Source organism: Chelonoidis abingdonii, chromosome 8 (genome assembly GCF_003597395.2).
Source record: "Chelonoidis abingdonii isolate Lonesome George chromosome 8, CheloAbing_2.0, whole genome shotgun sequence".
Taxonomy (NCBI): domain Eukaryota; kingdom Metazoa; phylum Chordata; order Testudines; family Testudinidae; genus Chelonoidis; species Chelonoidis abingdonii.
The window spans coordinates 79,756,292-79,770,733 of NC_133776.1; the positions used below are offsets into that span (position 1 = coordinate 79,756,292).

General features: G+C 51.6%; 1 protein-coding gene across 2 annotated transcripts in view; it reads right to left on the minus strand.

The window, feature by feature from the left end:
- Positions 1 to 276: 276 nt before the first annotated feature.
- The window catches only part of LOC116834701 (diacylglycerol O-acyltransferase 2-like), an 18,723-nt gene continuing 4,557 nt past the window's right edge, over positions 277 to 14,442 (minus strand). The window contains exons 2-9 of one of the 2 annotated variants that reach the window (XM_075068750.1): positions 14,118 to 14,131; positions 13,910 to 14,038; positions 12,480 to 12,587; positions 10,861 to 10,931; positions 9,411 to 9,615; positions 7,991 to 8,165; positions 7,295 to 7,497; positions 277 to 6,066 (exon numbers count right to left, since the gene is read on the minus strand). In XM_075068750.1, the coding sequence (XP_074924851.1) occupies positions 5,912 to 6,066; positions 7,295 to 7,497; positions 7,991 to 8,165; positions 9,411 to 9,615; positions 10,861 to 10,931; positions 12,480 to 12,587; positions 13,910 to 14,038; positions 14,118 to 14,131 (1,060 nt within the window). In that variant the 3' untranslated portion in view covers positions 277 to 5,911. The remainder of the gene's footprint in view (positions 6,067 to 7,294; positions 7,498 to 7,990; positions 8,166 to 9,410; positions 9,616 to 10,860; positions 10,932 to 12,479; positions 12,588 to 13,909; positions 14,039 to 14,117; positions 14,132 to 14,442) is intronic. The other variant, XM_075068749.1, reaches the window with a different exon arrangement.

Consider the following 14,442-nt stretch of genomic DNA (forward strand, 5'->3'; position numbering starts at 1 on the left):
TGGGCTTGTTCACACAGGTTCTGGCATTTCAGCCTCTAAAATATGCCCTTTAGATTCGTGGTGAGAGTCAAGAGGCAGGGAAGTTTCACCACTTAATGTTCCATTTTTCTCTGCCAGATATTAGCCAAATTCCAGCAAGCATTTCTAAAGCCAGTGGAAAGCTTCCCCCAGCCCCCGACAAGTCCCTAGCGTGACCTGATGTGGCACTACTGCTGACCAGGACATGTGTGTTAGCATTTCTGCAGGGAAGCCAGGAAATTGGGAGTGTAAAGTACTTAGAGGCACTATAGTAGGAAATTAACAAGCTCTTTAGAATGTTTCCTTTATTAGTTTTTACTTTTGAAATGTTTGCGTAGCTCTATTGTTTAATTGTGTGGGCATATGGTGGTATCTGCAAGGGAGCATACAGATGAGCGTGTAAAGTGCTCAAGCGATGATGCTGGATGATACTAATGCACTAGGTTGTAATGAATTAGATATTCCACATTCTAGAATTCATGAGCCCAAGCCTGCCTTCTGTGCGGAGCAGAGCTGGGGCAGGACCATCTCTGCCACTGGGAATCTGAGAGGGGAGCTGCAAAGCAACCTGTTTTGTCCTCCTCGCAGGACTGTGTTCATACGACTCAGGCTGGCCTCATGGGTGATCTTTGCTTCCAAAGCTGCTGTCATCTATGCCCAGGGAACAGCTCACCAGGATGCCCCTGACCTGGGCCCAGCACTGGGCACTACCCAAGCACCAGCTTTCCCTACAGCAAAGCAAAAGCTTTAAGCTAAGGGATGGGTCTTGTGCCATCACCTTCTCTGCTTGCAGAGGCTGGGGGGCCAGGTGCAGAAGCTGCCCTCTACCCTTGAATACTCTCTAAGACCAGAAACAAGTTTCCTAGCTTTTTATTCTTGGCCCAGTTCTCTCATGCCTGTGCAGGGTGCTCTGCACCAGGTGCTGATGTCTCCACCTCAGAGGTGCTGAATTTCAGTGAGACTGTAGGCATGCAAATTGCTTTGGGAGCTTTGGAAATGGATGAAATATTACCATTGTTTCAGCCCTGTTTCCTTACAGACTTCGTGGAAAGCAGTGCCTGCCTGTGCTGTGCCCCTGATCTGCATCCTCCAGGGTTTAGTACCAGCATGTCCCACAAGCGGGGCTAATCCACGCACTACTTTGCCTCTGATACTGCAGTGTGGGTGGCCTCAGACATTCCCCACTTGGAGGCCCTCAGCAGTTGCTCCAGCAGGCATCAGGCTGAGGCTTTGCTCACAAGTGATGCCAGTAGCAGAGCAGCTTTTGTTTTATGGAGTCGAGCTCCTCAGGGAGGTTAATCCCAGCCTTAATGCTGGGATTTCACCACGCTGGTACCAGCTGCCTGACATTACTCCCTCGGCCTGGGAAACAAAACACTAACCCCTGGGACCTGAGCTAAGCACCAGGGGCTGGGTGCAGAACCTTCTGCCTGGGAGCTACCCGGTTATATTCCCCTGGCACCATTCGAATCTTCTCACCACAGAGAGCCTAGAGCTAGGCCAGGACCCTCTACTCAGTGCTTCCATAAGGTGCCACAGCCCCCCATTCTGGGCCTCAAGGCATGGCAGCACAGCAGGAGAACACAGCTGAGAGCCACTGAGGTAGCTCAGAGCAGAATTACAGGGCCCCAGGCAATTGGAAGGGAGCCCAGCAATAGAAGCTGTGACCACAGGAGCAACCCTGCCATCCCATTAAGCTACTCCATTAGGGTGACCAGATGTCCCAGTTTTATAGGGACAGTCCTGATATTTGGGGCTTTTTCTTATATAGGTGCAAATTACCCCCCATCCCCATCCCGATTTTTCACACTTGCTATCTGGTCACCGGATACTCCATACACAGGGGCTTGTGATAGACCCCTTGTCATTTGTACTGTAGGAGCAGCAGGCTAGCTGCCCCCTCAACCAGCACAGGAGGGGCCTGCAGGGGGAGCTAGGCTCACTGCTCAAGAGAGCTGTCTTCAGCAGGGAAGAGCTAGTGCACCCCTTTGGGTTGAATCCTATTGAATCCTTGGAACAACATGCAGCAGCCTCCCTTCTCCAAAGAACAATGAGGTGTGTTTGAAAGCCCTTAGGAGTGCGTGCTCTGAGCTCGTGCACGGAGGGGTGTATGTAACATGTGTAAGGAGCAGTGTGTGTTTGTGTGCCTGTCGGGGTATGGAGGGGGATGTCTAGGCACATGCACAGTTATGTTCTTGGCCTGTATGTATGTATATGGACTACTGAATGGTGCTTCCCCACCTGCAGAATTGCATTCTTCTCACACAACGCGGGCCATGTCAGTATGAAATTTATAAAAATGTATTCAACAAAGAATCATCAAGGTGAGCGATGGACAAGCCATCTTAGATTGTCCCATCTAGCCCTGGAGCCAAAGCAGGATTGGCCTCTACAGCACAGTCCAGTCCTACTGTTTTGTCAGACCCAGCCTTAAATTCCCCATGTCCTGGGGCTCACACCTCTTCCCTTGGGAGACAACACCCAAGCTCACAATCCCTGAGAGACAGTCTGTATTTTCGCATCATCAATTGCCTCAAAACCTCCTAGTTACACCTGCCTTTACTCGTAACTAATCTCTTGCTCTCCCAAAGGGGACACTTGTCAGAGGTTTGCAGACTTAAACTCCCAGGAGTCTGGGGGGAAAGCCTAGAGTGCTTCTTGCTCTATTCTGATCCCCTTCCTAGGATCACTCTCTTTCTGGTCACATGATGCCCAGAAATCACTGCAATCTCCCATGTGCGGTCTCCCCAGAGACTCTGCTATTGCTGTTCTGGGATCTGGTGTCTCTCCACATGCAGCTCCTGGTGCACTGGCCTTTCCTGCTGCCATGGGCGGCAGGTTTGTATAATTTTTGGTGGTGCCCAAAATGGTGGTGCCTCTCCCCCTGCTCCCGCCCTGTAAGCTGATATACAATGAAGCTACAACGTGATGGCACCACAAGATTACAAGGGTCAATTAAAAAGAAGCAGTGCCTGCCTGCTTCAATATATGGTATTATATTTTGTTGCACCTATTGTGACAAAGTGGCAATGTTCTTAATGTTTTCTCTGAATACTGTGTGGGTGCCTCAGTTTCCCCTACAAGGTGCCAACTGAAGGTGTTAGGGACAAACAGATCAGGTGGCCTCCTTGTCCAGAAGAGACACAAAGGCTAGAGGAGGGAGTGTCAGTTTGGAGCTGGCTGGGGAAATGGGGAGAGGCTGAGAACTTGGGTCTGGGCTCCCCACCCTGCAAGATGGACTTGACTGAGGGGTCCTGTTTTCTGTTCCTACAAACTCTGTTTTAGACTGTGATCCTGTCATCTAATAAACCTTCGGTTTTACCGGCTGGCTGAGAGTCACGTCTGACTGCAGAGTTGGGGTGCAGGGACCTCTGGTTGCCCCAGGACCTGCCTGGACACACTCGCTGCAGAAAGCGCACAGTGTGGAAGGGCATGCTGAATGCTCCGAGGTCAGACCCAGGAAAGCGTAAGCTTCTTCCCCTGGAGACAGTATGCTCAGAGAGAGGAGGCTCCCCCAGAGTCCTGACTGGCTTTGTATGGAGTAGTTCCAAAACATCCCATCATCCCCTTCCACACCATGCGCTTCCCAGAAGTCCACACAGGCACTGACACTCCCTCCTCTGACCTTTGTCTCTCTTCCAGGGATTAGGAGGCCACTTGATCTCTTTGTTCTCCAACACCTTCTGTTGGCACTTTGCAGGAGAGCGGCCCAGGCCATCAGTTGCCTGGAGATAGGGTTTCACCCATTCTCTGGGTGGACGGCATCACACTGGCAGTCTAGGGCTCTATAACAATCACACCCCCTTATCCCACCATCTAGAACCTTGAGAAATGCATAGGGGAAACTGAGGCACCCACAGAGTATTCAGAGAAAACATTAAGAACATTCCCACTTTGTTACACCTGTATACTTTAAAGGGTGTAAAATAATCAAGTATTATGCGAAACGCAATGATACTCCAAACTGACCACCAAATTTAAGTTGCATGTTTTTCCCCTCAGGTGAGGGTTCTGGGGTAGGGCTGGAGATGAGGGGTTCACAGTGCAGGAGTGTGCTCAGGGCTGGGCTGCTGGGGGTGCAGGCTTTGGGGTGGGGCAGGGCTGAGGAACTTGGGGTGCAGACAGGCTGCCCCAGGGCTAGGGCCAGAGAGGACTCCCTACCACCACCACTGGCAGCAGCAAGCTTCAGGGGAGGGACCCCTCCTCTCCCCCCCGCAGCACACTCACTCTGCACCACAGTTACTGCACATGCTCCTAGGGCCCCTCTCAGGTCCAGAAAGCTCACTCACCTCCCCTATGATGGGTCCTGGGGGGGTGGGTTGCCATCACAGGTGGCCTCCCGTGCTGCTGCCCCTCACCATAACTTCACTGTGGATGGGGCTGACCCTTGCCCAGCGTGGGGCAGAAGTGGGGTCTGCAGGGTGGTGGCTATTGGGGGGGGGGCAGGGTGTCACAAAATTCACCCAAGCCCCAGCTGCTCAGGTCTAGGCAGCCTAGGGTTAATGGGTGCTGGCAGAGAGGGCATTGCCTTCACATATGGCTTCCTTCCTCCCCTGCTGCAGCCTGCTGCGCCTCACTGGGCGTAGGGGATAGGGCTTCCCCATCCCCAGCGTGGGGCAGGAGTGGGGGCTACAGGGTGGTGGCTAGGGGGGACAGGGAGGGCAGGTTGTCACAAAATACAACCAAGCCCCAGCTGCTCAGGTGGGTCTATGAACCCCCTCCCCCATGTGCCCTGGCCACAGTTCAAGCAGGGAACAAGATGTGTTGGGAAGGGGAGATGCAAAGGGAAAATCTTGTGCATCCTGGCTATGTCCTGGCCAGAGTTTCACCAAGCTTCCCATGAACTCCCTGACTGTCCATCCCTCCTCATTGTGGGAAGGGAAGCCATGGCCCTGTCTTGATTCTAAGGCTGAGGAAAAGCTGCCTGTGCTAACCACCACAGGGAGAACTCCCCAACCCGGTGCAGGGATGACATGTCCCCTTGGGGGTAAACAGCCTGACATGCCTGTTTCTGAGTTACACATTTAGCCAGCAAAACAGAGATGGAAGGACAAACCCTCCCAGGAGGCTCCATTCTACATGGGCACCAGGGACAGACAAGGCCACAAAAGTTATAGCTGCCCAGCTTTCCTTAGACAAAGAGTTGAGTCAGCAGACAGCTCCTCAGAGACCCACAGTCTCAGGGCCCTGCCCCTCACAACACACCCTGCATGGCATTGCAGGCCCCTCTGGTAACCCTGTTTTTCACATTCGCTACAGTCAAGGATTTTCCCTCCATTTTTCTCCTCCCTCCCCTCTTTCTCCCATTCTATCCATCTCACCCTCCCTCCTTCTTAGCCAGAGCTGGAGCCCTGGGCAGAGTTTAGCCTGCAGGGTTGCATTTCTCTGTTCCATTAGCAGCAGCATAAAGCTACTATTCATCTCCCTCCAGGAGAGTGGGATCTGGGCAGAGGAGACATGTCGCCACACTTGTTCCCCCATGTCCCTCTGCTCACATGCACACTCCCCATCCCCTCCAAGCCCCAACACCTGTCCTTCCTGTGCTCCTCCCTTCCCTGAAGGAGCTTTGGGAGTTGAGGAAGCCAACTCACTGCATTGCCCATGGGAGCGAGCAGAAAGCACACAGGAAACGCAGGGAAATGGCAAGCAGGGAGCTCTCTCCTTCCTTCATTCATCTTCTGGAGGGAACAAACAGAAGCAGAGGCTGGGGCAGCACCAAGGCGACAAGTGAGTAAGGTATGGGGTAGAAAGCAAACAGTAGCTGGGGTGAACAGTATGTCCCTGAGAGCCCCCATCCTGCCAAGTAAGTTGCCATTCCAACCTCCAAGAGCAGGCAGCCCTCGAGAATTAGGGCTTGGCTGCCCAAAGTCCCCTGGCTTTTCTCTGGCCTCAGTCACAAGATCCTCAGCTCGTCCGTCTCCGACAGGCCATACTTGGCTTTGTGGTCATTGAAGAGTTTGAGCAGGGAACGGATGTACATAGCATGGTACAGATCCACCGTCTCGTGGCTAGGCTCCTGGATCCTGGGCACCGTCACAGGTTCTCCTACTGCCAGAGCCAGAAAGAGGGTGGAAGAGTGAATCCTAAGCACCTAGAATAAACCAGCTAGTACAGCTGGGAGGACTCTCTGCCCCTCATAATTACCTGCGCCTTGGAATGCTAATGCTAAACTTTCTTCCTAGTGAATTCTTACATTACAGGCAATAGTACCACAGAGACAGCAACAGCACCTGGCCACAGGCATGGGGCAGAGGGGGAAGGAAGAGAACACGCTGTGCCCTGGAACAGCACCCACCAGCTGCAGGTTCACAAGCCCCCTGGGCCCACTCTGCCAATTGCTGGATTTCACTCCTCACATTACGAGTTTTTGGCTTCCAGACCTACCACAAACTCAATGGCAAGTGGAACCCTCTCTGTCAGCTTAGACCAGAGGTTCTCAGGACAAATTTCTGGTGGCCTCAGAGTGCGGCCACCAACTCTTGCTGGTGGCCGCGCTCAATATTTTTCCTAAAATACTTAATTAGCTTCAGGAAAAAAACAAACAAATATGCATGTTCAAATCATTGTAATTTATTTATTGCTAGCTAATAAGTCTGTTGTTAAAAGTGATATTAACAAACATACAAATATCACTTTTCACAGCAGACTTACTCAGCCCCGACAAACCTGGGGACAAATTAAGCTGGGGCTGAGTAAGTCAGTCAGGGGAGCCAGCAGTGATTGGGTTGGGGATGCCGGGGGAAATAGTTGGGGCCAGCGCCTGATGCCCCATAGCCAGAGCCAAAACACCATGGCTGGGGGATGGAGCCCAAAGCTGCAGGGCCAGAGCCTGGCATCTGTGACCGTGCAGGCGGAGCCCAGGGCTCGAGCCCGAAGACCAACGGCCAGAGCTTGCTGCCCCACCCCCCCAGGGCTGAATCCCAAAGCCTGAGCCTCACCACCCCTGGAGAGGTGGGGAACTCACCAGCAGCCCGCTCCTCCAGCGTTGTGCCCCAGTTGTCTCCAGAGGGGGCAGGGCTCAACCCCTGCTTGCAGCCCTAGTATCCAACACCAAGGCAGTGCATCTGGGAGCGAGGGGGAGGGGCTGCTGCTTGCCCCACCCTCCCCCCAAATCACAGCCCAGGAGACTGTGGCCACAAGAAAAGCTGCTGCTGGTCGCTGTATCCACATTTGAAAATCACTGGCTTAGACAACCAGGACTCAACCCCCACCACCTACCAGTGCCGGGGCTTTTGGAGCAGCCAAAGCCATAGGAGAAGAGTAAGAGGATACTCACTGACAGTGGTGATAGGCTTCGGGTAGGGCAAGAAGCCTCGGGAATGGATAGAGGTTAAACCCCGTCCATAGAAGACGCAGGGAGCAAAGCCCACCAGCTTCTGGAACCTCTGCTGAATGCCCCTCATCCAGCTGCCCTTTTCAAAAACCACCTGCCGGAAGAGGTCGTTCTCACCAAAGGAGAAGGCAGGAACCAGGTGTGCCCTGGGGGAGAAAGCATTGTAGTATGAGTGCCCTCCGCAGCCAGGGGTGCGGAACCATTTGTCTGGTGGGGCAGGGGGTGCTGAGCGTCACTGAACCAAGCTGTAAACCCTGTATATAATGGAACCCACTTCAAGCCGGTGGGTGCAGCCATACCCCCAGGACCTCTGCTTCCAGCATCCAGCTTGCTATTGCACCTCAGCACCATGGGGCCCTGCAACAAACTTGATCATATTGAACCGGCCTCCCTTGGGAGCCACAGGAAGTAGCCGCTGAGGCACACTCACTATCCTATCTCCTGCGTCCTACTGAAAGGGAGTCCAGGGATGGGCTGCCTGGGGAAGTCCCAAGTAGAGGAGAGGTGCCAGGCCCTGTTTCCTGGGCAAGTGGCTGGCTTGGCAGGTCCTGGGGGTGGCTGGCCCCAGCCCAGTTTTCTGGAGGTGCTATCAGAGAAGTTGGAGACCTCTCAGGACAGCATCTGGCTGACGATACTCACCCGTGCTGCAGTGCCATCCGAACAAAGCCTTTGCGGTTTTTGAGGATTAATGTGGTGACTCCTGGCTGGCAAGACAGCGACTCAGCCGCGCCTCCAATCACGATGGCCACAGCATTCCCACTGCCATTCTGAGAGAGCAGGTACCCTATGGCCCGGCGCGTCACAGGGCACAGGCCTAAAGAGAAGAGCACCAAGGGAGCATGAGGAGAACTGCAATGGAAACCAGTTCTTGGTCCACCTGAGAACCCTTTGACTCACCAGCTGACTCGGGGGACAGACCCCTGGCCCCAATCTCTGAATGAGTTTGGGGGGCTTGGAAATAGGCCTACAGTTAGGGTTTGAGGAGAACATCCCAACAAGCGAGGGTGGGTGGATGATCAGGTGTCCTCCATTCAGGCATGCAGAAGGTGCAGGGGAGCTATTCTCTTTCCTTCCTTCCAGCACAGAGTTAAGAGCGCTGAGCTCTGCCCAGAGCCACGTGCTGTAGGCAGACATATGTCCCTGCCCAGGAGCCCAACACATGGAATAAGGGCGACACCTTGTGTCCACTCAGGAACCATGGGGTCTCTTGCTCTGGAGGATGCAATTGGATAAGGGGATCAGCAGAGCTGAGGCCAAAATGGGCACTAACTGGGCCTTGGCTCCTGAATGCCCAAGTTAGCTAGCAGCAGAAAGCAGCAGCTGTGCCAGGCAGAATGCAGTCTCCCAGGGAATGCTGTTATGGTGCCATTTTCAGTGACTGAGCCTGAGAATTGGCACTCGGGGAGTGGAGGACATAGAGCAGAGACTTCACATCAGGGCTGCATGAAAGATGACAGTTGTTCAGGTCTTTGAGCTTTCCTAGGGGATGATGCAAGGAACAATCCCTAGGAAAGACCTATATAGCCCACAAAATACTTGCGCTCTGTGGTGTTCCCCTGTCTTTCCTTCTCTAGGGCCTGGCTGCAGCATGGAATTCCATCACCCAACCCAGGCAGAGGAGCAATGCAGAGTGGGAGGGAGCAGGCTAGAGTAGTGCTGGGTGTAGGACAGAATAGAGGTGCAGTAGCAGAGCATTATGGGAGAATCTCAGTGAGCCGCTTACTGCACTGAGCCTGGCCCAGGCAGCAATGTCAAGCTGACATTTTGGCAAGTACTAAAATTTGCTTTAGTCTCAGGGGAAAAAAAAAAAAAAAAAGAACAGAAGCACATGAGAACAGAATGATGTTGCCAGCAGTAGATTCAGTATCCAGAGGGTTCGAAAGGAGCTTTGGCCAGACGCTGCAGAGGGAAGAGACTCAGGTGATCAGTGATGGAAAGAAAAGGAGAGGAGCTGGCTATTTTTTACAGAGCTCCTAGGTCTCTTGTATTAGCCACATCTGCAACATTTCTGGTGTGATTCTCTGGACCTGTGCAAGGGACGCTCCCTGAGCATGCTCACCCCCACTCATCAGGTACTCCCGGAAGACAGGCAGCCGGAAGTTGCCAGCCAGCGTGGCCAGGAAGGGTCTGATGCCAGGGAACTTCTCAGAGAAGCCAGTGGACTCGGTGATGAAGTTGCAGAAGGCCCCAACGCAGAGGATCCCATGGGGGTGTGCGCCAATGATATAATTGTGACTGGGGAGGAGGCTGTGAGTCTTCACTAACTAGAGGGAGAAGATACATAATCAATGGGGAAGGCAGGGACTGGTGGGGGAAGAGAGGAGGAGGATCCTGGTTGGGTCACAGATCTCTACACATGACTGCAGGTGGGCAGTGCTGGATAAATACCAACTTGGCAATCCCCACCTAGCGCACCCCTCACCTCCACAAACAGAAGGACAAATCAACACATAAGAGCAGCCATACTGGGTCAGACCAAAGGTCCATCTAGCCCAGAATCCTGTCTTCCATCATTGGCCAATGCCAGGTACCCCAGAAGGAATGAACAGAACAGGTAATCATCCAATGATCCATCCCCTGTCGCCCACTCTCAGCTTCTAGCAAACAGATGCTAGGGACACCATCCCTGCTCATCCTGGCTAACAGCCATTGATGGACCTATCCTCCATGAATTTATCTAGTTCTTTTTTGAACCGTTATACTCTTGGCCTTCACAACATCCCCTGGCAAGGAGTTCCACAGGTTGATTGGATGTTGTGTGAAAAAATATTTCCTGTTGTTTGTTTTAAACCTGCTGCCTATTAATTTCATTTGGTGACCCCTAGTTCGTGTGTTATGGAAAGCAGTAAACAACACTTATTTACTTTTTCTACACCAGTCATGATTTTATAGACCTCTATCATATCACCCCTTCTTCTCTTTTCCAAGCTGAAAAGTCCGCCTTATTAATCTTTCTTCATATAGCAGCCTTTCCTTTCATTCCTGAGCTGACCTATGCTCAGTAGTTACTCCCTCACCCAATATATGTGCTGAACAGCTATTGAATTGCTGAATTTTGTGGGAGCTGGGATTCGATTTGGGGGCAAGCATCTGCACCGGATGTGATCCTAAAGATTCTGCACAGAGTAAGGTGGCTGTTGTCTCAATTGTTCACGAGGGGGTAGCAGGAGGTCACATTAATTCCACCATCAATTTTTAAAACAAATTTCTGTCAGCTTTACCGGAAGCTCCATGCAGGGTCTGGCCTGGCATCTACAGAAAAATGCACGTGCAGTTTCAGGGGCAGGTGGATGTACTGGGCACCCATGAAGCTGCCAGCAGCCAGGTTGCAGGATGGACGTATACAGAGAGACATGAGAGATTTACTCAGGCAAGGGGCCCAACAGAGATGCCTGAAAGACTTAGGAGCTTGTCCAGAGGTTTGCAGGAAGTCAAAATTCTACAGTATAGCACTCAGCACATACTGTATGGACAGCAAGGGCATGGCACACCTGCCCAGCACAGCATACCTGAATAGGGAAATAATCTCGGAAATGCTTCCAGACAGGCCAGTTTCGCACCCATGTCGACCTCCTCCCACCTGCAAACCACACAAGAGGGAGTAGGTGTGGGGGCAAGGATCTCACACAGACACTGACACTGTGAGGACAGACTCCACTTCCACTGGGAGGTTGGTCACTTCCTCTTCCTTTTAGCCCTTGCCTCCCAGCAGACCAGAGCTAGTCAGAACATTGGTGACAACCTGTTTTTTTTTTTTTTTAAACTGTTAACAGTTTGCAAAGATGTGCTGTTTTCACTGGAAAGATTAGGGGAGGGAGGGAGAAATTGTACTCTGCAGCCTGATGGCCAAGGCATTGCCCTGGGATGTGGGATACCCAGGCTCAAGATCCTGCTCTGCCTGATTCAGAATGATCTGGGATGAAAAGCTGTGCTCTGAATCAGGCACAGGGCAAGGAGGAGAACCTGGGTCTCCCACACTGCAGGCAGCGCCTTACTCACTAGGATGCACACGTGTGTTCTGATGTGAAAAAAGACATTTTGGCACAATTCGGTTTTAGATCAGTTGTCCAAAAGGTCATTTTATTGCAGCGAGGAACAAAACAGCTTTTGAAACCTTGGAAGTTGCCACAAAGAGCCAGCTCTAGGACTATCCTCTCACAGGTCTAGTATCTCCTCGGTATATTATGGGCTGCTGCCCTCTAGCATCATACAGCAGACCTATTCTTTTGCAGAAGTTCCCACTAGTAACTGGCTTTCCCCTCTGATATTTTGCAAAACTAGCTGTGCCACAATCCAGGCAGGGGCAATGACAAACGACCACCACAAACTGCTTCAACTTTGGAGCACAGTCCCCAACTAGACCTCATACAGTGACCATCCATCACAGCCACACTGGGGATTGCTGGAAAGACTGACTCTTTTGGGGAACCCTTGCACCTCTGTAGTTTGTCTTTGTCACTAGGCTGGAGAAATGATTCTGGAAATCTTACCTGCTCTGGCTGCTTATGCCTCAGCTGATGTAATGATTCTCTGTGCATATTTGTTCCCTGCTAGAAGGAATCACAACTGCCTGGAACTATGTCATAGGCCCTGTATTGCTAACAGATAAAGGAGAGTTTCCTTAATCTCAGGTAGCAGGAGTCTGTGCTTCTGGACTATCCCTGCTGCTGCTGTAAATGTTGCTAAGTGTTAGAATACAGAGAAAGATGAAATTAAACAGAGTTCCAGCCCGGATGCTGTCAGAGTCACATTTTAATCACACATGACACTGAGCAGATGTTGTGGAAGGGCCAGTCACTAAAGATCCTTAAATAAGCAAGCAAATAATGGAAGTTGAGAGGGGAAAAACAGCACACACAGATCTTTGCGCAATCTGCTATAAACTTTATGGTTTACTCCCTGTGTGTCTCTGGACCTATTTCTCTTGCTCTTGGGGAAATGCCTTTAGCATGAGTGTGATTTAGCAAATACCTGGACCTGAAGACCTACAAACACAGATCATACTCTCAGAGACAAGGACATACATGCAAGGGGTTGGACAGACATCTGAATGCTCCAGCAAGTCTGTCTCCCCTCTGTCCTGCTATGCATACACGTATGCAGTAAATTAGGCTGTACCTTCCCATACCTTGCTCCGGTGCGTCCCAGTCAAAGATTACCCAGGCAAAGTATAGAGCAGAAACTGGCCAGAAACTGGTGAAAACCAAATAGACGAGGAGAAACAGGAAGACGATTCCTGAGGGTATCACAAGCAAGAGATTAGCGCACATATCCCATAATGCCCCATTGCCATAGCAGCGCTTTAATGTAGCTTGTGTAGTCATGGCACCACCTCCACGAGGGGCACAGTTCCCAGCGCTGGTGCACTGTCTACGCTGGCATTTTACAGCGCTGAAACTTGTTGCGCTCACTGGGGTGTTTTTTCACACCCGAGCGAGAAAGTCACAGCGCTGTAAAGTGTCAGTGTAGACAAGCCCCGTGTCTCAACTACAGATTCAGTCTTCTGAAAAGCTGAAGTCATTTACCACTAATCCTCCCTTCCCTTTTAAATCAATTATTCTGTAACAAGCACTAACTTGATCTGATTTGCAAGTCACAGTCCCAAAACAGAATTCCACAGAATAAGATAATTAAGCTAATGGGAAGACTCCTGTCACAGAGTGCAGCTAGGGGGTGGCGGGGGGGGGGTATCTGTAAGTGAGCCAAGGCACCTCTTATCCCCTTTGTAAGTTGGAGGCAAGTTGAAGGAGCTGAATTCCTGCTTGGGATTCTGAGCTATTTCATCTGTGGTTGTGCTCGGAGGCCCCAGTCAGGATCAGGACCTTGTCCTGCTAAGCACTGTACAGACACATATGGAGAGTCTCTGCTCCCTCCCCCAATCCACAATCTAAGCTTTTTCTGGGGGGTGAGGAGGAGGTGGGTGCACAGCAGGAGAGAGTATAAACATTCTGGGCCACTGATATGCATTTTGGGTGCTCAGCACTTAAAAAAAAAAAAAAAAAAAAAAAAAAAAAAAGCAGGCCCTTTGTATCCTGAGAAGGTGGATTGGTGCCAGGCCTAATTTGAATGCAGTTAACCCCACCTATACAGGGGCCTTTACCCCAAAGCACTTTGTCCTTCAGCAAGCTCTAAATGCAACTCCAGAAGGCAAGGAGAGAAGCAGACAGCCCAAGGGGGCACACCACGTTGCACAGCCGTGAGGGGAAAGATGTTGGCTCAGGATCACACGGACCTCTGCTTCTATGAAAAGTATCACGGGGTATTTTTCTGAGGTCTCATCTGAAAATCCTTCCCCCACTGATCAGCAAAGATCTCTCGCACCCCTCATTCCCCTGGGCAAGGCTGCTGTTCTTCCTGATCCCTGGTCATTCCCTCAGGCCTTAGTGCTGGATTTTCCGGTGTCCTGAATTTTTGTGAAATTATCAACGTGGTGCTAGGGATAGAGAGTAACAAATCATATGGATCCCAATGCAAAATTTCAACAACCCCACAGCAGCATCTGATTGGTGAGAGAAATGGAGAATGGCGCGCCCCCTCCTGCCAGCTGGGTCTACTCACCCATCAGCAAGAAGCTGAGGATCCACTGCAAAACTGAGAGGAGCTGGATGCATGCTCGGAACTCCCGCTGCGAGGGCCAGGGCACGGTCAGCAGAGTATGCAGGGCGGCCTGAATGCTGGCACGGCTCCCTGCAAAGCACACACACCATTTGGTTTGCACTTGTGATCGATCACTTCCTGAGCCTGCTGCTGGTCATGCTGCACTTACCTGCTGAGCCTCTTCTCTCCCTCACCCCCATAAACACACAACCCCCAAGAATACACACAATCCCACGCACACCTACACCTTCACATGCATGCGCACACACACACACAGTCCCCCCCATCGCATGCACCGACACAGCGGCACAAACCACTCCATGCACCAAAACATATAGTTGCCCCACTCCCCATACATGTGCAAATCATAGAATCATAGAATCAAAAGGTTGGAAGGGACCTCACGAGGTCATCTAGTCCAACCCCCTGCTAAAGGCAGGACCATTTTCCCTAAATAATCCTAGCCAGGGTGCGGTCTAGCCGGACTTTAAATA